At 36.4% G+C, this 27,960-nt stretch overlaps 1 protein-coding gene across 2 annotated transcripts in view; it reads right to left on the bottom strand.

Moving 5' to 3' along the window:
* MMP16 (matrix metallopeptidase 16) overlaps positions 1-27,960 on the bottom strand; it is a 351,178-nt gene that overhangs the window by 114,279 nt on the left and 208,939 nt on the right. For both annotated transcript variants that reach the window (XM_081496834.1, XM_081496835.1), the window contains 2 exons: positions 27,313-27,435; positions 19,856-20,160 (listed from right to left, as the gene is read on the bottom strand). In XM_081496834.1, coding sequence (XP_081352960.1) covers positions 19,856-20,160; positions 27,313-27,435 — 428 coding nt within the window. The remainder of the gene's footprint in view (positions 1-19,855; positions 20,161-27,312; positions 27,436-27,960) is intronic.

A 27,960-nucleotide genomic window follows, 5' to 3' on the forward strand; every position in this document is an offset into this window, starting at 1 on the left:
AAATTAATGTGGTGAGTAGCTGACATAAAGGGCAGAGAAACAAACACAGACAAAAGAACAATCAGGGTGAGAGCAAGTTTCTGATTTAGACAGTTAGATGGATGCTGACACGGAGAAGGAAACGGCAACCCACTCCAGTCTTCTTGCCTAGAGAATCCCGTGGACAGAGGAGCCTGGTGGGCTGCTGTCTGTGGGGTCGCACAGAGTCAGACACCACTGCAGCGACTTAGCATGCTGCACGACACACGTACAAAGGTACAGAATACAAAAAACTGCCGCAGATCTGAGGACTTAATGAGGTAAGTTTTAAATATACTGATTTGAAAGTGAAATTTGGGTTTAGCGCTCAGAAGGAACAGTGGCTTAATATTATATTATACTTCTCCAAATCTTTATTATATAAGTCGTTTAATTCATGGTAGCGGATAAAGAGGAAGACAAAAGGTATGGAAAGAAACCAAAGCAAAATAAAATCAATGGTTAATATTTAAAAGGTGGAAGAGAAGGAAATCATGAAGAATAACAACTTAGAGTAGTTCAACCAGAGGAACATAGAATAAGTAGCCTAATAGGAAGTTTAAAAGAGCTGAAAGTTTTATGTTAAATATATGTAGGTACCAAGAGAGGGATGAGCTGAAAAGATTAGTGGATTTGGCAACTAAGAAGTAATAATGATTTCTGAGAAACTGAAGGTGGATTTAAACTGAAAAAGTGAAGGGGAAGTAAAGCAGTAGGGATATTCCGCATTCTACAAGGTTGGCTGTAGACAGCATTACCATATTTCGTGGGTTCTCCTGTTTTTCAGATTGCTTACATGAAGACTTTTTTTAAGTAAACTTTTTCATTAATGCAAAATGTACATATTACAAAATTGTACATGTTCTAAGTGCACAGCTTAATTGATCTTCACAAATTAAAAATCTATGTAATCAATGTTTAGATCAAGAAATAGAGTGCTGCTAACTATCTATCCCTGTGTGACCCCTTCCTGGTCCTTACATCTCCAAAATAACTGTTATAAGATTCTTACAACCAAAGATTAGTTTGGATCTCTGTGATAAAGGAATAAAATCTATATTCTTTTCTGTGAAAGTTTTTTTTTTTTTCAGGTAAGCATCTAGTGGGATTCGTCCATGGTTTTGCATATTGTTCATTTTCAATACTATATAGTATCCTGTTGAATACCTAGCACCATATACTATCTATCATGTTGTTGATAAATATTGAAGCTTTTTCCAGGTTGAGGTTGTTAACAACAGTATTTTTTTAACATTATACTGCAAGTCTTTTTGTATATGCCACACCATACCACACATACATGTACACATATATACAATAAAATTCGCATTCATTGGAGACGCATCTCACGGTTGTTCAGTTGCTCAGTCGTGTCCGACTCTTTCTGACCCCAGACTGCAGCACGCCAGGCTTCCCCATCCTTCACCGTCTCCTGGAGCTGCTCAAACTCATGTCCATTGAGTCAGTGAGGCCATTCAATCCAATCTTCTCATCCTCTGTCGTCCCCTTCTCCTCCTGCCTTCAATCCTTCCCAGCAGGGTCTTTTCTAAAGAGTCCACTCTTCGCATCAGACGGCTAAAGTATCTGAGCTTCAGTTTCAGCATCAGTCCTTCCAATGAATATTCAGGACTGATTTACCTTAGGATTGACTGGTTTGGTCTCTTTGCAGTCCAAGGGATTCTCAAAAGTCTTCTCCAACACCACAGTTCAAAAGCATCAATCAATCGGCGCTCAGTCTTCTTTATGGTCCAACTCTCACATTCATACACGACTACTGGAAAAACCATAGCTTTGACTATATAGACATTTGTTGGCAAAGCAATGTCTCTGCTTTTTAACATGCTGTCTAGGTTTGTCATAGCTTTTCTTCCATGGAGCAAGTGTCTTTTAATTTCATGGCTGCAGTGATTTTGGAGCCCAAGGAGATAACATTCGGCTTAAATAGTGAAAAATAGTTTTCCAAAATGTAACTAGCAATTTCTAACCTTCTTTAGCAGTATGCGAGATTCTCATTGTTTCAATTCTCATGAACAATAGTTATAGTCAATCTTTTCATTAGCTTTTATGCAGGATGAGTGCTATCTCATCGTGTTGTTAATTTATATTTCTCAGACTAAAGACGTTGAACAATTTTTAGATGCTTATACACATATTCCTTTTTGTCAATTGCTCCTTCAAATATTTTGTCTATTTTAATGCTAACTTGCCTATTTTTAATTTGTTGGTGTGGTTTATATACATCAAGGACTGGGAAGGATCTGAGCTTTTGTCCTATTTGAGAGGTAAGAAGTTAGCCTGACACCATTTCAGGCTGAAAGAAGACAAAAGATGCCTGGGTTAGAGATAGAGGATCTTATTACTCATAGTAAATCACACATTAGTACATTTTTATTAGCTTACCTTACTCCAAATTCTATGGGGCTGATTTTGGCCCATTCAGTGTGATGAATGAAGAACTTTGAGTGTGTGAGGAATAATTTTGTGATTGGGTAATAAAATCTCTTATAATGTGTGCTCTTTGTTCTAGATAAAGAGGTTATATTTATCATCCTGCTCAGTAAGCATGAATGCTCTTTACTATCTGTATCTTTCAAGGTTGCCTGTGATGCAGACATTGTGGAAAGATAACCCAGAAAAAAATATAGGTACTACCTCACTTTTAAGTTGTACAGCAATGCAAAAAATTGATGAGAAATTCTATTATAACAATATATTCTACTTATAGTTTCTTTACATCTAGGTATTACAAATATCTACTCCAGATACTCCAATACTTTGGCCACCTCATGCGAAGAATTGACTCACTGGAAAAGATCCTAATGCTGGGAAGGATTGGGGACAGGAGGAGAAAGGGACGACAGAGGATGAGATGGTTGGATGGCATCACCGACTTGATGGACATGGGTTTGGGTAAACTCCGGGAGCTGGTGATGGACAGGGAGGCCTGGCGTGCTGCAGTTCATGGGGTCCAAAGAGTCGGACACGACTGAGCGACTGAACTGAACTGAATAAGTTCTTTATTTACTGTTCAGATTCTGACATTTTGTACATCTCATGAGTTGTATTATAAAAACTTTGGTTTAAGACTCTAATAAAACTTTAGAAACAAAAAATGTATCTTTGTGTATTTAGGCATCTGTTCTATTCTTTGTCCACGTATTTATTTACTTTCCTACAAAAAAATATGGGAAATGCAGAGAATATGGCCAGTTCTCTACTCTATTCTTTAATGTTTGATGCAAGCATAAGAATCGAAGTTAATTGCATTCCATTTTTTATATAGTGCAAGTCACACAGTTGTGTCCGACTCTTTGCGACCCCATGGACTATATAGTCCATGGAATTCTCTAGGCTAGAATACTGGAGTGGGTAGCCTTTCCCTTCCCAATCCAGGGATTGAACCCAGGTCTCCCGCATTGCAGGCGGATTCTTTACCAGCTGAGCCACAAGGGAAGCCCAAGAATACTGGAGTGGGTAGCCTATCCCTTCTCTAGGGGATCTTCCCGACCCAGGAATTGAACCGGGGTCTCCTGCATTGCAGGCAGATTCTTTAGCAACTGAGCTATCAGGGAAGCCACTCATCAATTAATGACTGAAAGTAAGATTAAAGCTATTAGAAAACTGGCCATATTTTAATTAGTTCAATATATATATACATATATATATAAACACACACACATACATATATATACACACATACATATAAATTCCCTTATGTTTCATGTATTTATTATCTACAAAATATTGCTGTATTTCTTTGACTTGAATTTTCTAGGTACTTTCTAAACATCCTTCTTTGCCTTTGTACACAGTTGTTTTAGTTACTTTATGCAACATAATGGATCCTCTGCAAAAAAATGTATTTAAATAACAATAATCATTTATTGCCTCTCATGGATTCTGAGGCTCAAACAGTGAAAAGTTGGCCTGCAGTGTGGCCTGGGTTCGATCCCTGGGTCGGGAAGATCCCCTGGAGAAGGAAATGGCAACCCACTCCAGTATTCTTGCCTGGGAAATCCCATGGACAGAGGAGCCTGGCAGGCTATAGTCCATGGGATCTCAAAGAGTCAGACACAACTGAAGGACTTCATTTATGGATTTTGTGGGCCAGAAATTAGCAAGAAGCCTGGCTCCAAGTTGTGTCTTGATATCTCTCATGAGGCTGCAATAGATACAGGATGGATCTGCATTCTTCTGAAAACTTGACTGGGACTGGAGGGTCCACTTCTGAATTGGCACAGTCTTGTAACTTGCAAATTGGTGTTGGTTATTGGTGGAGGTTCTTCTCCACCTGGATTGCTCCACATGGCCTGCGTTTGTGCAAAACATCGTAACTGGATTATACAGGCAAATATATTGAGAAAGAATGAGGAAATGAAGAGAGAAAGAAGATATCTCACGAGCTCCAAGCAGAAACTATATGTTATTTAGGACCTAGTCTCAGAACACATAGTCACACTGCATTGCTTTTTTCACATTTTATTCATTAGAAGTGACTCACTAAAGGGCCCATATTCAGTGGGAGAGAAATTAAACTCCATGTTTCGAAGGCACAAATGTGAAGCAATTTAAAAGCACTACAACATCAGCATGTGCTTTAGTTAAACTCAAATTGCAATTTATTCAATTATGGAAACTTGAAAGATAAAATTAATCTGGTTTCCACTGTTTCTATGAATACAATTCTACAGAATTAATTTTCTGTAAGATACTGAATATATAACTAAGTTCTTAAAAATATTTTTATATATTTTTCAAAAGTCTTAATAAATCTTACTGCGTGAATTTCATAACATTTTGATTAGAAAGAACTGCTGCCTACAAGAACTCAGAAAATCAATTATTTCACATCAAGAAATAAAAAAGAAAATGGATAAAATACTGTCTGTTAAACCACATTCTATGTTCAAAGAAATTAAGAAATGTTTTTGCATATTATTATAGGGGAAATTTTTAAATAATGAAAAGACATAAGAACTTATCATTTGAAAAATCATTAAAATTCAAATATTATTAAGATCAATTAGTAAGACAGGCCTTTCCCAACTTCTCAATAAAATATTTGGATGGAGCAGAAAAAAAATGCAATGTAACACTGGGTAAATAACCTATGCATGTCATTCTTTTACCCAAGTAAAGAAGGATACTCCCCATCGGTAAGCTGAATAGAGGAACATCCTAATTTTTCCTCATGAAAGAAGGTCATTTCACACCCTCCCACTTCTTGAAAGTGACTGAGTGGAAGAAAATCAGGTAAATAGCCAATCCTTATTATTTAAAGGGCTCTTACAAATTAATCAAATAATTCAGTAGAATGGTCCAATGAGAACAAATGTGAGAAATAGCTTAAGAACAGTCACAAAACATATAAAGATGAATAACATATATAAAAATACATGCCATTTAGTCAAAAATATATGTCATTAACAAAAATTGTAAATGGGTGAAATTAACCTTTTACCTACTCAAACTGGTGAAGATGAGAAATTAGGTGTTACAAGGGTCAAACTCACGTTTGTAGCTTTGGCTGGTTGAGATTTTCTGTGGTTCAGCCATAGTACATGGGAATATGACCATCATCCCCACTCACAGACTATGACTTTGGGCTCAGTATTTAACCCTTTGCATTTCACTTTCCTCATCTGTAATTTTGGGATAATAACAGACTATACATAATACAGTTGCAGTGATCGTTGTTGTTGCTCAGTCACTCAGTCGTGTCTGACTCTTCGTGACCCCATGGACTGCAGCACACTAGGTTTCCCTGTCCTTCACCATCTCCCAGAGTTTGCTCAAACTCACGTGCACTGAGTCGGTGATGCCACCCAACCATCTCATCCTCTGTCGTCCCCTTCTCCTCCCGCCTTCAATCTTTCCCAGCATCAGGGTCTTTTCTAATGAGTCCACTGTTCGCATCAGGTGGCCAAAGTGTTGGAGCTTCAGCTTCAGCATCAGTCCTTCCAATGAATATTCAGGACTGATTACCTTTAGGATGGACTGGTTGGAACTCCTTGCAGTCCAAGAGACTCTCAAGAGTGTCTTCTCCAACACCACAGTTCAAAAGCATCAATTCTTCAGCACTCAGCTTTCTTTAGAGTCCAACTCTCACATCCATACATGACTACTGGAAAAACCATAGCCTTGACTGGACGGACCTTTGTCGGTAAAGTAATATCTCTGATTTTTAACATGTTGGCTAGGTTTTTCATAACTTTTCTTCCAAGGAGCAAGTCTTTTAATTTCATGGCTGCAGTCACCATCTGCGGTGATTCTGGAGCCCAAAAAATAAAGTCTGTCACTGTTTCCATTGTTTCCCCATCTATTTGCCAAGAAATGATGGGACCGGATGCCATGATCTTAGTTTTCTGAATGTTGCATTTTTGCCAGCGTTTTCACTCTCCTCTTTCACTTTCATCATGAGGCTCTTTAGTTCTTCTTCGCTTTCTGCCATAAGGGTGGTGTCATCTGCATATTTGAGGGTATTGATATCTCTTCCGACAATCTTGATTCCAGCTTGTGCTTCATCCAGCCCAGCACTTCACATGATCTGTAAGTAAATAAGCAGGTTGACAATATACAGCCTTGAGGTACTCCTTTCCCAATTTGGAACCAGTCCGTTGTTCCATGTCCGGTTCTAACTGTTGCTTGTTGACCTTCATACAGGTTTCTCAGGACGCAGATAGAGTAGTCTGATAATACCATCTCTTGAATTTTCCACAATTTGTTGTGATCCACACAGTCAAAGACTTTAGCATAGTCAACGAAGCAGAAGTAAATGTTTTTCTGGAATTCTCTTGCTTTTTCTATGATCCAGTGGATGTTGGCAATTCCTCTGCTTTTTCTAAATCCAGCTTGAACATCTGGAAGTTCACAGTTCATGTACTGTTTAAGCCTCACTTAGAGAATTTTGAACATTACTTGGTTAGCATGTGAAATGAGTGCAAACTGAAAATTAATCTATGGCATCTAACAGTGCTTAAACTCCAGCATATAGCATTATTTTATTATCATTATCTTCACCATTGTATCATATTTATTGTTATCCTCATGGTCAGTGAATTATACATCCTTATATACTGCTGGCAGGAGTGTTACATGGTTCTTCAGTTTTGAAAAATAACATAATAATAAATATAAACTCCCAAGGTCCTGATACAGATGGACAGAAACTCAAGGGAAGTGGGTGGGGGTGATGTTAATGATTTATTTCCACCTCTCATTGCCCCAACCCTTCCAACTTGAACTGAAGGGATAACATTTGGGAAATAATATAGTTGAGGTTGAAAATGAATCAGGGTGAGTCAGGTTAGTTTGACTTAAATTATATCAGTTGATAATAAACTCAGGTAATAGGAACTGTTTCTTAATGCTTCCTCAATGATTCCTTTACTTTCTCCCAGTGACTTGGACCAGCTAACCTCAGGCTGAAATGTGAAGTATTCTACTTCAGGTCCTTTATTACTTGACTAAAATGATTATTTTATTTTTATTGAGAAGATAAAAAATATGATCTATTCTGTCTGGAAATGCTTGTTATTAGATACCTCATCTCTAGTTTGGTTTCATCTATTATGTAATAATTCATTATGCTCTTAATATACTAAGTAAATATACTATATATATTTCTAGACCACAAGTTACTAATAAAATAGGTAATGATTAGGACCAAGTTTAGTAGGCTGATTAGATAAGGACAGGGTCTTGAGGGTTAAGTACAACTTTATGATAGAAGGAGTGATGGGTATAAAATGCATGCATTTTTTCCCCAAAGACAAGAATTCATGAGGAAACAATGAATAAGATAAGGCAGAAAATATCTGTGAATATAATTACATAGTTTTTCAGTCACGAGCACATGGTCTTATGAAGAGGATTCAGGTCAGAATACTGGAGCGGGTAGCCATTCCCTTCTCCAGGGGATCTTCCCAACCCAGGGATCAAACCCAGGTCTCCCGCATGGCAGGCAGATTCTTTACCAGCTGAGCCACCAGGGAAGCAGGCAGAGGATAGACAAAGTCAAGTAGGCCTCAGCAAGTGGTTGTGCTCATTCGTGTCTGAATCTTTGTGACCCCAGGGACTGTAAACTGCCAGGCTCCTCTGTCCATGGGATTTTCCAGGCAAGAATACTGGAGTGGGTTGACATTTCCTTCTCCAGGGGATCTTCCCAACCCAGGGATGGAATACGTGTCTCTTGCATTGCAGGTGGATTCCTTACCCCCTTAGTCATTTCGGGAAGCCCGTAACTACATAAACTGACTTCAATTTAAGATTCATGATTATCTGCTAAGGCCAAGGGAAATGAGGTTGAAAGTTTAAGGTAAATTTAAAGGTGCAGCTAATTTATCATTTTCTGGATCTCCTTGGTGAGAAATAAACTGCAAAACAGAAATGAACATTTCTCCTGTGTGTTTCTATTAGGTAAAAAACATTAATTTGTTGTTCAGTCACTCAGTCACGTCCTACTCTTTGTGATCCCATGGACTGCAGCACGCCAGGCTTCCCTGTCCTTCACCCTGTCCCGGAGCTTACTCAAACTCAAGTCCATTGAGTCAGTGATGCCATCCAACCATCTCATCCTCTGTCATCGCCTTCTCCTCCTGCCTTCAATCTTTCCCAGCATCGGGGTCTTTCCCAGTGAGTAAACTTTTCACATGAGGTGGTTAAAGTATTGGAGCTTCAGCTTCAGCATCAGTCCTTCCAATAAATGTTCAGGGTTGATTTCCTTAGGGTTGACAGATTGATCTCCTTGCAGTACAAGGGAAATCACAGGAAAAACTAAACAAACTGACCACATGGATCACAGCCTCATCTAACTCAGTGAAACTATGAGCCATGCCATGTAGGGCCACCTGAGATGGATGGGTCATGGTGGAGAGTTCTGACAAAACATGGACCACTGTAGAAGGGAATGGCAAACCATTTCAGTATTTGTGCCTTGAGAACACCTTGAACAGAATGAAAAGGCCAAAAACGTTAATACCACTCATCTAACTAAATTTTTGTTGATTAAATCACTGTCTCAAAAAAAGGCTGTAAATGAGAAGCTTCATTATATAAAGCCTTTGACTGTGTGGATCACAATAAACTGTGGAAAATTCTTCAAGAGATGGGAATACCAGACCATCTGACCTGTCTCTTGAGAAACCTGTATGCAGGTCAGGAAGCAACAGTTAGAACTGGACATGGGACAACAGACTGGTTCCAAATAGGAAAAGGAGTACGTCAAGGCTGTATATTGTCACCCTGCTTATTTAACTTATATGCAGAGTACATCATCAGAAACGCTGGGCTGGAAGAAACACAAGCTGGAATCAAGATTGCCAGGAGAAATATCAATAACCTCAGATATGCAGATGACACCACCCTCATGGCAGAAAGTGAAGAAGAACTAAAGAGCTTCGTGATGAAAGTGAAAGAGGAGAGTGAAAAAGTTGGCTTAAAATTCAACATTCAGAAAACTAAGATCATGGCATCTGGTCCCATCACTTCATGGCAAATAGATGGGGAAACAGTGAAAACAGTGGCAGACTTTATATTTTGGGGCTCCAAAATCAGTGCAGATGGTGACTGCAGCCATGAAATTAAAAGATGCTTATTCCTTGGAAGAAATGTTATGACCAACCTAGAGAGCATATTAAAAACCAGAGACATTACTTGGCCAACAAAGGCCCGTATAGTCAAAGCTATGATTTTTCCAGTGGTCATGTATGGATGTGAGAGTTGGACTATAAAGAAAGCTGAGCACCGAAGAATTGAAGCTTTTGAACTGTGGTGTTGGAGAAGACTCTTGAGAGTCCCTTGGACTGCAAGGAGATCCAATCAGTCCATCCTAAAGGAGATCAGTCTTGAATATTCATTGGAAGGACTCATGTGAAGCTGAAACTCCAGTACTTTGGCCACCTGATGCGAAGGACTGCCTCATTTGAAAAGGCACTGATGCTGGGAAAGAAAGAAAGGTTGAAGGCGGGAGAAGAAGTGGACGACAGAGGATGAGATGGTTGGATGGCATCACCGACTCAATGAAGATGAGTTTGAATAATAATAATAATTCCTTAAATTTATTCTTAAACTATATAAGAATTTTAAGGTATTTTAATATTGATCTCTCTTTCCCTGGTTTTAATATGTAATCAACAACTGTGAAGGAGGTGAGTTGTGGTAACATTTGATTACAAATGAAGAAAAGCAGTATAAACTAAATGTGAGGAAAAATTAGTTGTAGTTTTGTTGTGTTTAAAATATAAGGAAATTACTAAAGTGGTAGAATGCCAGGTTTTGTAATGGTACAGTTACAACACTGCAAAAAATTGTACAATTGTAAGGTAGAAATTCATTAATAGTCTTTATATGTAGGCAATAAAAATTATCAAATTATTAATTCCAATCAACTGGGTTTTCTCAAAAACTTAAAGATGTTCTATATATATTTCTATATTGAGAAACTAATGTCATACTGAATGAAGTAAATCAGACAAAGACAAATATCATATTATATGTGGAATCTAAAAAATAATTTTGCAAATGAACTTATCTACAAAATGAAGTGGAGTTACAGATGTAGAAAGCAAACTTATGGTCACCAGAGAGTTGGAGAGAAAGGATAAACTGGGAAACTGGGATAGACATATGACATTCTGACATGTGACACAACAGATAAAGTAGATAAGTGATAAGAACTTACTGTGTAGCACGGGCACTGTACTCAATAGACTATATGGGAAAAGAATCTAACAAAGAATGAATATGTGTGTGTGTGTTTGTGTCTAAATGATTTACTTTGCTCTCCACCTGAAAGCAGCAAAACACTGTAAATCAACTGTACCCCCCAAAAAATCGTCTTTCTCAAACTCTCTTTGTGATTAGATATGGGTATAGGATTGAATTCTAGTTAGTAGGACTTAGGCAAGAATGACATTTACTACTTGCAGATCTGGCACATAATCAAACGAGCAAATCTACCTCAACTCGCTCAGCTGCTGTCTAGCTGTTGATGCCTAAGCAAACTATGAAAATCATGTATTGATGAAGGCTGAGCCTCTATCATTCTGGGTCTCTGATTGAGTGAGTAGACAGTCCCTCTGCTCCACCACATAAGCAATAAATAAAATTCTACTGTGTTAAGTCTGGCTCTGTTTCTGCTCTATGTTTTAAGTATTTTAATATTGTAACCCATCTATACACTTTAAGAAAACTGATATAATGAAATAATATTGAGTGGAATGACACCAGTTCATCTGCTATTAAGCAACTGGACACAAGGATCTAAAAATAAATTATCAAGTGGAACCTGCATAGTTATCATATAAAACATAATTAAATAATATATAAAATAACATAAAATATTAAATAACAAATGATATTAAATGATATAATATTAAATAACATAATTAATCATATTAAATAACATAAATAAAGAACTATCAAACTTTAGGTCACCAGCCTAGTGAAATGAAATAAAATCAATGAAATAAAGTTGATTCCAGGAAGGAAGGAAAGTTTTTAAAAACAAACAAAAAACTTCACCCTAGTTTTGAAATCCAAATTATAAAGTTTTGGTAAAACATGATAAACTAATTGCTATATCATAGGAAGCTAATGTTTTTACAATGTAAAATCTCAAAATCTCTGGTTTTAAGGATGTGTTAAAGTCCTTGACCCCTTAATATGTCACAGCCTTCTCGTGGTGAAGGGGCTTATGTAACTCAGTGAAGATGTGAGCTATGCCATGAGGGCCACACAAGACAGAGGGGTCATAGTCAAGAGTTCTGAAATAATGTGGTCAACCGGAGGAGGAAATGGCAACCCACTCCAGTGTTCTGGCCTGGAAATCCCCGTGGGCAATATGAAAGGCAAAAAGACATGACACTGGAAGATGAGCCCCCCCAGGTCAGAAGGGGTCCAATATGCTCCTGGGGAAAAGTGTTGGGCAATTACTAATAGCTTCAGAAAAAATGAAGCGGCTGGGCCAAAGCACAAACGATTCTCAGTTGTAGGTGTGTCTAATGGTGAAAATAAAGTCTCATGTTGTAAGGAACAATAGTGCATAGGAACCTAGAATGTTAGGTCTGTGAATTAAGGTAAACTGGAAGTGGTCAAGCAGGAGACTGGAAACAGTGAACATTGACATCTTTAGAAATCAGTGAACTAAAATGTACAGGAATGGGTGAATCTAATTCAGATGACCAATATATCTACTACTGTGGGTAAGAATCCCTTAGAAGAAATGGAGTAGCCCTCTTAGTTAACAAAAGAGTCCAAAATGGAGTACTTGGGTTCAATCTCAAAAACAACAGAATGACCTCACTTTGTTTCCAAGGCAAACCATTCAACATCACAGTAATCCAAGACTATGCCCTAACCACTGATGCCAAAGAAACTGAAGTTGACCAGTTCTATGAAGACCTACAAGACTTTCTAGAACTAACACCAAAAAAAGATGTCCTTTTCATCATAGGGGATTGGAGTGCAGAGCTAGGAAGTCAAGAGCTACATGAAGTAACAGGCAATTCAGTACCAAATGAAGCAGGGCAAAGGCTAACAGTTTTGTCAAGAATACACATTGGTCATAACAAATACTCTCTTCCAACAACACAAGAGGTGACTCTACACAAGAACATCACCAAATGGTCAATACCAAAATCAGATTAAATATATTCTTTGCAGCCAAAGACAGAGACACTCTATACAGTCAGCAAAAACAAGACTTGAAGCTGACTATGGTTCAGATCATGAGCTCCTTACTGCAAACTTTAGGCTTAAATGGAAGAAAGTAGGGAAAATCACTAGGCCATTCAGGTGACCTAAATAAAAATTCTTATGATTATACAGTGGAGGTGACAAGTAGATTCAAGGGATTTGATCTGGTTGACGGAATGTCTGAAGAACTATGGATGGAGGTTCATAACATTTACAGGAAGCAGTGACCAAAACCATACCAAAGAAAAAGAAACGCATACAAATAGCTGAGGAAGTAAGAAAAGCAAAAGGTAAGAGAGAAAGGGGAAGATAAACCCAGTGGAATGCAGAGTTCCAGAGAATAGCGAGGAGAGATAAGAAGGCCTTCTTCAATGAACAATACAAAGAAACAGAGGAAAACAATAGAAGGGGTACACTAGAGGTCTCTTCAAGAAAATTGAAGATATCAAGGGAACATTTCATGCAAGGATGGGCACAATAAAGGACAGAAACAATAAGGGGCTAAAAGAAGAAGAGAATAAAAAGAGGTGGCAAGAATACACAGAACTATACAGAATAAGTCTTAATAACCTGGATAATCACGATGTTGTGGTCACTCACTAGAGCCAGACATCCTGGAGTGTGAAGTCCAGTGGACCTTAGGGTGCATTAGTACAAACAGTGCAAGCACAGGGGATGGAATTCAGATGAGCTATTTAAAATCCTAAAGGCTGATGTCGTTAAAGTGCTCTACTCAATACATCAGCAAATTTGGAAAACTCAGCAGTGGTTACAGGACTACAAAAAGTTAGTTTTCATTCCAATCCCAAAGAAGGGCAATGCCAAAGAATGTTCAAACTACCATAAAACTGTGCTGATTTCACGTGCTGGTAAGGTTATGCTCAGAATCCTTCAAGTTAGGCTTTAGTTTTATGTGAACCAAGAACTTCCAGAGGTACAAGCTGGGTTCCAAGGAGGCACAGGAAATAGAGATCAAATTGCCAACATTCATTGAATCATAATTAAGCAAGGAAATTTCAGAAAAAAAATCTACTTCTGCTTCATTGACTTTGCTAAAGCCTTTGACTGTGTGGATCATAAGAAACTGTGGAAAACTCTTAACAAGATGGGAATACCAGACCACCTTAACTGTCTACTGAGATACTTGTAAGCAGTCAAGAAATAACAATTAGAACTGGACATGGAACAAGTGACTGGTTCCAAATAGAGAAAGGAATACCACAAGTCTGCTCATTGTCACTCTGCTTATTTAACTTATATTCAGAGTTCAGTTCAGTTCAGTTGCTCAGTCGTGTCCGACTCTTTGTGACCCCATGAATCGCAGCACGCCAGGCCTCTCTGTCCATCACCAACTCCCAGAGTTTACCCAAACCCATGTCCATAGAGTCAGTGATGGCATCCAACCATCTCATCCTCTGGCGTCCCCTTCTCCTCCTGCCCCCAATCCTTCCCAGCATTAGGGTCTTTTCCAATGAGTCAACCCTTCGCATGAAGTGGCCAACATATTGGAGTTTCAGCCTCAACATCAGTCTTTCCAATGATCACCCAGGACTGATCTCCTTTAGGATGGAGTTAGCGTACATCATGTGAAATGCCAGGCTGGATGAATCACAAGCTGGAATCAAGATTTCTGGGAGAAATATCAATACTGCTGGGAAAGATTGAAGGCAAAAAGAGGCAGGGCAGAGGATGAGACATTTGGATAGTATCACTGACTCAATAGACATGAACTTGCACAAACTCTGGGAGAGAGTGACAGAGGAGCCTGGCATCCTGCAGTCCATGGATTTGCAGAGAGTAGGAGTCGCCTTAGAGACTGAACAACAAAAACAAATTCCCTGACTGTCTAGTTACATTGAGTCCTTTCTGTATCTTCAAAATACAAGACAGATTGATCTAGACAATATTCCCACAGACCATAGCACTTCTAGGTCTCTTGGTAAATTTGTTTGGCAACTATCCCTTCCTGTTCTCAAATATCAAAGTCCAAAACCTGTAAGCATCTGAAAATATTATGTAGTCTAGTATAAACAGCTGCAAAATGAGCATAAAAGTGGGGAGGTGGCAAACAAGTGGCTAAGGCCTAGGTTTACCTCTTGGTAAGCCAGTATTTGCACACCAATGACAAAATCACTCTTATCCAAGGTTAACTTTCCCTGGCTTGCATCAAGCATGTCTGTTGACTCAAGCATTTTAAACTTGGCCTATTCAAATAATTTGGGGGATCAGATATAGAATTTGAGCATTCCACATTTAAGGATTATATTTAAGGATGATATTGGTCAGTATTCTTCAGAGAAACACAGTCAGTAGGATATACATGGCTATATTACAGTAACTCATGAGGTTATTGAGACTAAGAAGTCCCATTATCTGCTCTCTATAAACTGAAGATGTAACTATTGCATCATTCACTTAATGAGCATTAGATTGAGTTTTCAAATAGTATCATGACTATAAGTAAATTGATAGGAAAGTGGACAGTAATAAATTAAGGAGTACTGGCAGCCTAAGACACTGTTTATCTCTTTAGAGGTAGACAGAATTCAAACTGCCTTCATTAACTGAGCAATATGCAGTGGAAAATGAGCTTGGTACTTATCAAGAGGGTCTTTCATTTGCATTTTTGCTAAACTTTCAAGTTTCTCTGTTTTCTAGGTGCTTAAGAGCTCTGAATAGGAGAGAAAAGAAAATTTTCAGGTAGGTAAGCCAGGGGACATTGGAGGATTAAAGAAACAAAAAAATTTATTAATGAAGATGTCAGAATTGTGCCTGTATATTTGTGATACAAAAAGACAGTCTTACAGAAAGAATCTAGAATGTACAAATGCATCAATTCTCCACACATTCATCAATACCACAACAAAGCTGGAGGTTTTTCCTTTGATAAATGATCAATACTTCATACGACATTACCCTAGCCACCCTGCTGTTGCTAGTTAAAAGTGTGAATTTCAACTAAGCAGTAAATCCTTATGGTATTAGATCCTGAACTGTTAACTTCTCACTTAATCGCCTACAATTCTGAACACTGTTATTCTGCAGAATCATTTTCTTTAAGCTCACTCAATAGGAAAAATATTCTTATTGGACCAGTAAAGAAATATCAATATTTTAATCAAAATGAAACACTAAATATTAACTAATTGTTTTGTTTGGGTTTTTAATGATATGCATATGTACAAAATTATTATACTTCTATGGCATAAGTGAAGAGGCAATCAAATGTATTAATACATGTTGATGTTGTTCAGTCACCTGGTCACGTCTGACTCTTTGCGACCGCTTCGACTACACAATTCCTGTCCCTGTCCCTCACCGTCTCCCAGAGTTTGCCCGAGCTCATGTTCATTGCATCAGTGATTCTGTCCAGCCATCTCATCCTGACACCTTCTTCCCCTTCTGCCCTCAGTCTTTCCCAGCATCAGGGACTTTTCCAATGAGTCAGTTGTTCACATCAGATGATCCAAATACTGGAGCTTCAGCTTCAGCATCAGTCCTTCCAGTGAATATTCAGAGTTGATCTCCCTAAAGATTAACTAGTTCGATCTTGCAGTCCAAGGGACTTTCAGGAGCCTTCTCCAGCACCACAGTTCAAAGGCACCAATTCTCTGGTGCTCTGCCTTCTTTATGGTCCAGCTCTCACAACCATACGTGACCACTGCGAAGACTGTGCCCTTGATTATATAAACCTTTGTCGGCAGAGTAATGCCTCTGCTTTTCAACACACTGTCTAGGTTTGTCATTGTTTTCCTGCCAAGAAGCAACCGTCTTCTGATTTCATGGCTGCAGTCGCCACCTGCAGTGATTCTGGAGCCCGAGAAGAGGAAATCGGTCACCACTGATCTTACTTTTTTTTTTTTTTTTAATATTTAGTTTTAAGCCAGCTCTTTCACACTCCTCCCTCACCCTCATCAAGACGCCCGTTACTTCCTCTTCGCTTTCTGCCATTAGAGGGGTATCATCCGCATATCTGAGGTTGCTGTTTCTCCCGCCTATCTTGATTCCGGATTGTAACTCATCCAGCCTGGCGTTTCTCATGATGTGCTCAGCATAGAGGTTAAAGGAACAGGGTTACAGCAGAGAGCCCTGTCGTACTACCCTCTCGATCTTAAACCAATCAGTTGTTCCATACAGGGTTCTAACTGTTGCTTCTTGACCCCCATACCGCTTTCTCAGGAGACAGGTAAGATGGTCTGGTATTCCCATCTCTCTAAGAGCTTTCCAGGATACATGGACTGAGTTAAAAGCCCACAGACTTGATTGTACACGTCTAGCTCCTATTTCCTTTTTTTTTTAAAATTCTTTCCCACATATATATTTCTAGAAAGTCTTCAATCACACAAACCACATAAGCATTCATAATACCAATCACTCAACTCTGGGAAAATTCTCATTTCCTGTCACTTCAAATGCCCCTATACCTTTAAAACAAAAAGACAGTTTTAAAAAGTATTGGTTCATGTCTGGAAAAGTTCAGCTAATAGAAGATTTAAAGGATCTGTGAAGCTTTCTTGATGATTTTGATATTTTAACAGAAAATATAGACCATTTAATAGGCATCAATTCCTTATATAGAATTTTTTTAAAAAATTAAATTTATGAGGTCCTAAAGTCAAATTAATACAACTTCAAAGATATAGATATAAAATATTTTAACAATTAGACTCATTATTAGAATAAAGTACAATTTTTTCTTTTCAGAAGTTTAGAAGAATATCTTTTCCCTGAAAGCAAATGCACTTTTTTCCTTTGTCAGCAAAATTCTACCATTATAAGTGCTACTTTTCTCTTATTTAGAATGAAAATATTTTTCCATTATTTAAAACCATCTAAGCAATTGCCTTGAGGAACTGTGAACTACTTCATTAGAATGCCTGTGTGATATTAATAAAAATAAACATATTTTATTTTAAATGAATTATGTATCAAACCACTATGGGCCAACTATCATGTTGTAAATATTTTATTATTAGATGCTCAGGTATAGAATAAGTTAAACATGCCTGAATATAAAGCACTGCTCCTTACAATATTTTCAGCACTGCAATGCAAGATAAAGAATGAAATCAAGTGTACAGTTTGTTAGCAGCTTCTTGAGCTAATGATCAGTTAGCCAGGAATATACATCTGTTTGACTCCAAAGTATCTGGCTTTTCATTGGACTATAGTGAATTCTCCCAGCATAATTGCTGTTATTCTTCAAACCAGTTCTTAAAAATGAAATCATAATTTTATATTATAGCAAATACACCTATTACAATAATTCAAAAGATCATCTTGTTTAATACTAGGTTTTGGATTTCCTTTTGGATGTTATTTATTATTTTTTCTTTCTTTGAAAATTAATGTTATTTTAAGCTTAACCCAATCTAGTTCATTCTATCCATAATGTATTTGAACCCTGCATGATCTAAAAATGCAAAGATAGTACACTAATCCAGCTAACTAAATCTTCTAATGAACTAACAAAGCTTAACCTGATGGCTGGACTTAACTCATCAAGAAAGAATTCATAGTTTTACCAATGGGTTAGTTGTCATTAAACAATGCATACTTGTTTTAAACATTCTATTGCAGTGAAAAAGAAAAATGTTTGTCTTGATTATAAGGATTATGGAGATGCTGATTTATGAATCTTATAAATCTAGAATTTGTAATTCTGTGAATATTTTAAAAACACAATTTGAAGTATGAATTGTTTCCTAGAAAGAAACATATGCTTCCTGTATCAAGTTGCCATATTTTTAGCTGTTGAGCTTTTTTTTCCTGCCCAAAGAAATTCATTGACATTAATTATATAATAATAAAAACATTAATATTCAATGAATGAGAATTTTTCAACATATACTTTTACCCTAACAAAGAGAACTTCCTTATATAATTATTAAAATACATTCATGAAAAATATATTCTTTTTTTTATGCTATACTTTTTTATTTGATCAGATTTTAAAAAGCCTCATAACAACTTGTTACATTGTTTTGGTAAAATGCTTCAAATCCTCTTTTAAAATGATAAAGTATAAATAAACAAACATTTTCAACACTCTTGTTTCAATATTCTTGTTGCAGGCACTGTGTTAGGTACTAGAGACCTAAGTCAAAACTTGGTTTGTAGATTATAAGAAAGAACATTGAAGTCTAATGAAAATTAGTAAAATGTCCCCACCCTCTAAATATATGTCAGTTCAAAAAGATATCTGCAACCATAAATTATTTCATAGATCTAGAAGTAGGAAATAGGGGTATTTAACACAACTTTTTCCAAATGTGTTCCATGGAACACTACTGCAGAAGATAGTAGTTTCACAAAATAAATGAATGCTTCTTGTGGTCAAATAATCATGGTGCAAAATCAATGGTGGAGAAAACTGCTGGTAGCTTAGCATGAATCACAGGAGTGGTGCATGTGAAGTAAAATGTCTTTTTTGAAGAAAAAACCTCTTGTGGAGTTGTTTAGGTTGTAGCTGAACTAACTGAGCTTTTTATTTTTTTTCATTATTTTTGCATATCAGAATAATTGCAAGGATTAGAAAACTGATAGATATGTTGCAGTGGAGTTGTAAGAATCTGGTTTCCATAAAAGTAAAGATATCATACAAAAACAATAACTTATGTAGTTGTATTGGATTGGGAGACCAAGGAAAGGATAAGAGACAAAAGAGAAGCAGAAAAATTTTACAGATTAGAAAGGCGATAATGGAAACCATCCCAACGCCCCCTCCCACCCACCCACACACAGAAAAGATATGGTAGAAGCTACACCACCAATGTCAAACAAGGTTAAATTTCAAGTGGAAACACTGGAATTAAGTGTTAAAAAACAGTAGAATTTGCTTAATGCATGTCTTATGACTTGAATATTATAGAATCTTCAAAATGACTTTTTATAGAAAACAAAATTCAGTTTAGAGTATTTATACAGTACACTGTAAAGGTTTAATCTTTAATCAAAAGCCACATGAAAAATTACTATCGTGTAATGACCCATACATATTCTTGTTGTAAAATGTTATAAAAGGCCTCATATTGTTTGGTGATTCTAAAAACAAATTATTTGTTGAGCTGAAGTTTATAAATTAGCAAATTACTTGGGCATTCTAAAAAAATAAAATAAAATAATAAAACTATGCACTTACCATCATGATTAGGATTTCCTAGTGTCCATGGCTCATCTGAGTCAAAATGAGTATCTCCCCCAATTCCTGGTCCAGGGAAATAGGCATGTGCCAAAAACCCTCCCTCTCCATCAAAAGGAGAACTGTCTCCATGAAAGCCAGATGCAAAAATGATGGTTATATCCACATCACGTTTGCCATTTTCTAATTCACTGTAGGGAACTTCCTCAAATGTCAAAGGAGTGACATTCTGCCACACGTCAAAGGCACGACGAATAGCTTTACGGGTTTCAGGGTCTCCCACTTTTGGAGTTATGTTCTTTATACTGAAATTTAGAAAAAAGGATAATCAGTATGACTTTATTATCTATAATCTGACCTATTACACATTGACTTTTTACATATTTTCATCACTTCAGCTGAGTAAAGAAATTAGAAAATGTCTCTTAGTAAGTAGGAAAGAAACTAATTCTTTCTCTCTCTATAGCTAGATTTCACTATGCTGGGTCATTAAATTCTCAGCAGTATAGTTTCATCTACCAAGGCTATAAGAGATCTTTTCTGCAGAATGGTTAACACTGGGGTAGTTAGATCAATCATCATTTTGTCTCCTGAACAATAACAGAAAAGTGGCTTTGCCAAATGATCAAAGAGGTACAGCAGTTGTAAGCTGAAATAAAAAATTCAATTTCTGTATGGTAATAATTACTTTTAGGGGCACACTACTGTGTACACACGTTACTTCCAAACAATGTCTTTATGCTCATATCATGAACAATTCAGTGAACACAAAGTTATTTCTGTTTTTAAATAAAAGGTCAGTTAACTACAGTTCTTGACGTCAACTGTTTTCTTATATATTTAATTATTCATAGTCAAAGCCATATGAGTGAATAGCTCTTTAATACAAATATTTAACAGTTATATGAATTTACAGAAGTAACTTGGACACTATTACCTTATTTTTCTTGGGGCTAATAACATATGGGAAAAATTATAAATATTTTTTTCTATTTAGCACTGATCAGATATTTCTCTTTTATCACTTATTTTACTATTTCTTAAATAGAACATAAACCAAACAAATATATATGTATATATATAAGTATTTTATATTGTGGTAGTATAAGTTCATACATCTTTGCAAAAAGTAAAGAGTAAATTTCACAGGGGTTATAAATAAGTTTCAGACCATTCTTAACAGTTTCCCTCTTTCTTTCTTTTTAAAATGAATGGTATAGTTAATACCTAAAGATATAGACAGACTAAACAGGGTATGCCACCAAAAGTTTGGAAATCAGGTTAGAAAAGGAATAATATCTGAAATGAAAACAGTAAATATCAATATACATAGTTGAGTGAAGTTTATAGGTCTAAAATTGATAATATACTTTAATCCAACTGGTGTTTATTGATTTTTATATGGTATGAAGACTCTAATTTCATTGTTTTTCATATAAATCATCAATTATCACAGAATAACTTAATAAGTAAAATAGCCCATCATTTCTCCACTGATCTACATAGTCTACTCTGGCATAAATCAATTTTTTTAAATATAGGAATCAATCTATTTCTGTGATCTCTTCACTGTTGGACTATTTGTCTATCTCTCTGTGTTAATATCACATATTGCCTTAATTAGTATTGATTTGAAAAACTCTTCATATCTAGTAAATGAGAACATTTTGATTAATATTGGACCTTCACTAATAATCAGATATTTTCTAGTCAGTTTGTTAAATTTACATAAAAATATTATTGGGAATTTTGTTAAAATTGCACTCAATTTGTGAAAAATTTGAACATTTATTATATTGAGCCTTTATGTTAAGAGCAAACTATATTTTGCTCCAATTTATTTTTTGTCCTCTTATGTCGTTTAGTGCAACTTCCTAATTTTCTTCTTTAAACGGTTTACACACCTTTTGTAAATTTATTTTTTGTTCTTATATTTTTTGGGTCTATTTTAAATGTCATTTTTGTAAAGATTATACTTGGTTTGTATGTCTGTGTACTTTGTATATTGATCTTGTAAAAACACTTCTAGTTTCTACTCTAATATATGAAGCGTTTGGCAGTTGTAATTCCCAACCTCACAATAAGGAGAAAAACAAACAAACAAAAAAAAGCTGAACAAACAAAAAATAATTCTTAGCTCCAACAGAGAACTGCAGTTACAGAGCAAACTGTCACCCCCAAAACTGGAGAGACAGAAGACTACAGAGAATCCCAAGCAAAGTCCCTGAAGCATTTTACTGTAGTATAAGAAAAAACTAAAAGGCTAAGATAAATTCCGGTGATACAATTCCCAAAAGTCATACCACCTAACAAGCAGATTTAATCACAGGGTTATAGACTGCTTCCCCCTGCTAATACCTCGTACCACATCAGTGAGGCTCAGTATAATACCAGTGGATTATAAATGAGAAAGCCGCAAGACACAAAGGCTATTTAAATGTTTCTAGAGAAAGAAGGACAAGATGGCGGAAGCGTAGATGGACTCAGAGTTCGTCTCTCTCCATGAATGCATCAGGAGTACATCCACATATGCAGAAGTTCTCACAGAGCACCAGCTGAGAACTGGTCGAGTCCCTGATCACTGGAAAGGAATATATGGACCCAGGCACAACTCAGTAGGTTGAAGGGAAGGAGGGAGAAGGAGGAGGAGAGTGAATAGGACCTGACCTGCACCCCGGAGTCGGGGAGCAGAGGCAGGGGAGAGAGCCCCACATCCGGGACAGAAGAGAAGCATTTGAGCAAACTCCTGTGGGTGATACACATACAGAGATGGGGATAAAACCAGAACTGAGCTCTAGGGGCAGCGAGACAAAGGAAGAGATTTGAAAACCTCTCCATCAGCTGTCTAAGCTACAGATTAAATTCACACAGTCAACTAGATAGACTCCATGTCTACAGAATACATAAAAGGACAATGAATGTTTCCACAAAAGAAAACACTCTAGCTCTGGCAACTGGGGTCACTGGAGACAATCAAATGCAGGAGAAGGGCCAGATAGAGTCTGAGCTGTCCCCACATCAAGTCCAGGGACCAGGCCTCCCCGGCACTGGAGGGCCTCCTAGGGAGACAAGTGAGCTGTGGCTCACAGTGGGAGAAAGGACTCTGAAAGCCAAGACCCGAGAAAAACATTTATTTTTATTCTTATGTTTTCATTTGTTCTGCAGTTCATTCCAGATTTTTTTTTTCTTTTCTCTTTATTTTTTCTTTGTTATTGTGGTTGCCGGTTAAAACAACAAAGCCTGGATGACAATACATCTGTTTACAACATGGTCAACCAAATATTGTAAGCCCACTGTTGAGGCCCTACCACTCAGAAAAACAAAAAAACAAGAATCCTTTAAAAATATTACCGCTCACTGACAATGCATCTGGTAACCCAAGAGCTATGATGGAGATATACAAGATTCATGTTGTTTTCATGACTACTAACACGATATCCATTATACAGCCCTTGGATTAGGAAGTGATTTTAACTTTAAAATCTTAATAGTTAAGAAATACATTTTGTAAGGCTATAGCTGCCACAGATTGTGATTCCTCTGATGAATTTGATTAAACTGAAAATCTTTTAGACAGAATTCACCATTCTTTATGCCATTAAGAACATTTATGATTCATGGAAAGGATAAAATATCAATATTCATAGGAGTTTGGAAAAAATTCATTCTGATCTTCATGGATGACTTCGAGTGGTTTAAGACTTCAGTGGGAGAAATAACTGCAGATGTGGTAGAAATAACATGACAATTAAAAGCAAACATGAGCTTAAAGATATGACTGAATTGTTACAATCCCACGATAAAACTTTAAATGATGAGAAGTGATTCTTATTGATGAGCAAAGAAAGTGGTTTCTTGAAATGGAATCCACTCTTGGTGAAGATGCCATGAAGATTGTTGGAATAACAGAAAAAGGATTTAGAATATGATGTAAACTTTGTTGATAAAACAGTGGCAGGGTTTGACAGAATTGACTCCAGTTTTGAAAGAAGTGCTACTGTGGGTAAATTGCTATTAAACAACACTATATGTTACAGAGAAATCACCCATAAAGGGAAGAGTCAATCAATGTAGCAAGATTCATTATTGTCTTCTTTTAAGAAATTGCCTCAGAACATGACTTTCACCAACCACCACCCTGATCACTCAGCAGTTATCAACAACTGAAGGTGAGTGATTTTTAATCAATAAAGTATTTTCAACTAAGGCATGCACAGAGTGCTTTGGACATAGTGCAATTGCACACTTAATGGGCCATAGTATAGTGTGAACACAACCTCTATACCTATACATACTGATACACCAAAAAATCATAACATTGATTTTATCTGCTATTTCTGCTTGATTGGTATATTCACTTTACTGTGCTGGTCTAAGACTGAACCCAGAATATTTCTGATGGATGCCTGTAATGGCAAACTAATTCTAAAGTTTATGTGGGAAGGCAAGAGATGCTGAAAACACAACAAAATACTGAAAAATAAAATCAGAAAATTGACAGTATCTGATATCAAGACTATGGTAATAAAGAAACATAATATGGCTTTATGAGTAGACACGTGGATCAATGAAGCAGAATAAAGAGCTCAGAAATTTACCTACACACACAGGCAACTGACCTTTGATAAAAGATCAAAGGTAATGGGGAAAGGATGATCTTTCTAACCAATAGTGCTAGAAAAACTGAAAATTCTTAGGCAAAAAAAATTTGAATTCTAGACAACTGACTTTACACCTTTCACAAAAACAAAACTCAAAAATGAATCATAATCTTAAATATAAATGTAAAACTATTAAAATTATAAAAGATAACATCGGAGAAATTCTAAGTGACCTTTGGTTTGGATATGTTTTTTTGATAAAACACCAAAAGCACAATATAGAAAAGAGAAAAATTTATAAGTTGGAACTTATTAAAATTAAAACTTCTACAAAATACACTGAAAAGACAATGAAATTCAAGCCACAGACTGAGACAACAAATTGAAACATATCTGATAAAAGATTTGTGATCCAAAATATACATAGAACCCTTAAAACAGCAACTCAAAAGTTGATCAAAAGATCTAAACAGTCATCTCACAAAAGAAGATGTGCAGATGGCAAACAGGTAAAATATGAAAATATGCTTAGCTTCACAAGTCATTAGAGAATTGCAAGTTAAAAAATTGAGTAACCACTTATTAGAATCCAGAACACTGAGGACACTAAACCTTGACAAACTTGTAGAGTAATAGTAACTTTCATTCATTACTGGTAGTAATGGAAAACGGTATATCCACTTTGAAGATAGTTTGGTGGTTCCTTAAAAAGCTAACCGTAGTCTTACCTTATGATCAGCAAAATTCCACTCCCAGGTGTTTAGACAAATAAGTTGAAAATTAAAGCCCACACAAAAACCAGAACGCACATTTATATCAACCTTACTAATAATTGTCCAAAACTGGAAGCAACCAAGAAGTCTTCAACAGATAAACTGGTAAGCAAGCTGTGATACACCAATACAATGGAATGTGACTCAGTAACACAATAAAAAGAAATGAGCTATCAAGTTAAGAAAAGACAGAGGAAACTTAAAGGTATATTATTTCGTGAACAAAGGTAGTCTGAAAAGGCATAGCTGAAACGGCTATGGCTGGTGTTTCCAACTATATGACATTCTAGGAAAGGCAAAAACTATAAAGACATTAAAACCATCAGTGGTTTCCAGAGAAGAGGGATGAGTAGGTGCAACAAAGGATTTTCAAGGCAGTGAAACTCTTCTGTATGATGCTGTACTGCTATGGGACTTCCCCAGTGGCTCAGTGATAAAGAATCTGCCTGCAATGCAAGAGACACGGGTTCGATCTCTGGGCTGGGAAGATCCCCTGGAGGAGGGCACAGCAACCCACTTCAGTATTCTTGCCTGGAGAATCCCATGGGCTGAGGAGCCTGGTAGGCTACAGTTTACGGATAGCAAAGAGCCGGACAGTACTGAAGCGACTCAGCATGCACTCACGCAGGCACTATAATGCTACATGATATGCATTTCTCAAAGTCTGTAAAACCACGACACAAAGAGTGAACTCTGGTGCAGACCGTTGATTTTAGTCAGTAATACAGCAATACTGGCTCAACAGTTGTAACAAACACCTAATAATGGAGAAACTCTGTGAGTGTGTATATAAGTGGGGTATGGGGGAGGGGGTGAGAATAACTGTATTATCTGCTCAACTTTTCCATAAACCTAAAATGGCCCTAAAAATAAAATCTATTTTTTTAAACCTGGATACACTTTTATTATTTCTAAAAAATTATCTAGAATTTATTCTGGGTATTCTGTTAGAAAGTAATACAACTATGACTAGAGATAGTTTTATTTCTTTAAAAATCCTTACATCTTTTATTTTATTACCTGACAACTATGAGTAGCTGTGCAATGTTGTTGGAAGGGGGGAAGAGAGAGCAAGTACTATGTTGTTTCCCTTAACAGTATTTTTCCCAACACCTCATATTATAGTGTTCACGTTATATGTGAAATACATAAGGCAGCTGTGATTTTTGTTTTTGTAGATGCCACTTTTCTGATTAAACATCTTCTTTAATTCCAAGTTATCATAAGTGGAATTAAATTTTCTTGAACACATTTCTGTATCTATTAAGGCACTCATATAGAGAATTTCCTTTAATACCCCATATTACTTTTAAGACAGAAGGGAGACCAGCCCTGGATTACTAATTTAGGTTGAATGACCATGGCTTATATTTCTCTGGCATCCTGTTCTTTTCCTTTCAAAACAGGCATCACATTCATATGACTGTTCAGCTTCTCCATATGACTGTAATACCATGAGGAAAGATGAAGTCTTTATGCTTTATTTATTGTTATACCTCCAGTACCTAGCACTGTTCTTTGTCCAACCTGGGACTCAATAAAATGTTGTTCAATTAATTAATGAATAAATATGAACATCTCCACCAGCGGCCAACTGTCACTCCAGATTGGAAGATACTCTCATCCCTTGGGCATCCTTCATTGCAGACAAGAACGGAAGATACATTGCATTGTTGCCAAAAATAGAAAGTGAAATGGTTGCACTAATACTAAAAGTTAATTAATAATTCAAAGACATATTGTTTACATTGCAATTATTTATATACTTTGATAATTTTTTGATTATGAGTACTTGTTAAAGAATGTTGTGTATTAGAATACGCATTTGAAAATTTCTCTGAATATTAGAATTCGCTAAAGAAGCTGGAAGATTGAGTTTACAAAAGTGTTTCAAGAAATGCCTGTGTACAGGGCCCCCAAATGGACAACTTATTCTCTTAATTGCAATTTTTGGTTCCTTATGTTACCAGAACATCACTATATGTTACCATGGAGTCAATGTGTGTAAGATCTCAAACAAAATATCAAATAGTCGTAAAAAATGGAAAAAAAAAAACCAAAAAATCATCCTTAGCTATTTTACCTGTAAGTGATGTGCTTGTGCTGCCACTTCTGGCCTGTTAGCGCATACCGCTTTCGACGAATATTAAACTTGGAGCTTCCTCTTGTCTGATCAGGCACACCACATCGAGGCTTCTTCATCCAGCTGCAAAAAGCAACATTTTCCAGTTATTACCCAATAAATCTAAAGATTAATTTCAAAAAGAAGCCCAGTGAGAAGTTATGACAGTGATAATAAAACTGGGAAATTAATAAAGGAAATTTTATTTAAAATATATTAAAAATTTATTAAAAATAAAGGAAATTTTGTCAGTTTTTTTTGCATTTGAATCTAAGAAAAAAGTATATGTTTTTTCCTAAATGATCAAGAATAACTAGTTTAAAACTCATATCCTTTACATAATTTTTCTAATTCATTTTGACCTAAATGTGGATTAGGTATTCTGAAGCTTCTAACTAGAATCTGCTATTAACAAGATATATGACTTTGGGCAACTCTCATTCACAAAATGAGACTTTGTACAATAAATTATAACTAAGGTCTCTTTTAGCTTTACGTTCAACATTCAATAATTCAAAAAATCTACTACATGGCCTTAAATTCCAGGACTCAAGGAGATATGCAGATGACACCACCCTTATGGCAGAAAGTGAAAAAGAATTAAAGAGC

This window comes from Giraffa tippelskirchi, chromosome 6, assembly GCF_054371585.1.
Source record: "Giraffa tippelskirchi isolate mGirTip1 chromosome 6, T2T-mGirTip1v1.2.pri, whole genome shotgun sequence".
In the NCBI taxonomy this organism is placed as follows: domain Eukaryota; kingdom Metazoa; phylum Chordata; class Mammalia; order Artiodactyla; family Giraffidae; genus Giraffa; species Giraffa tippelskirchi.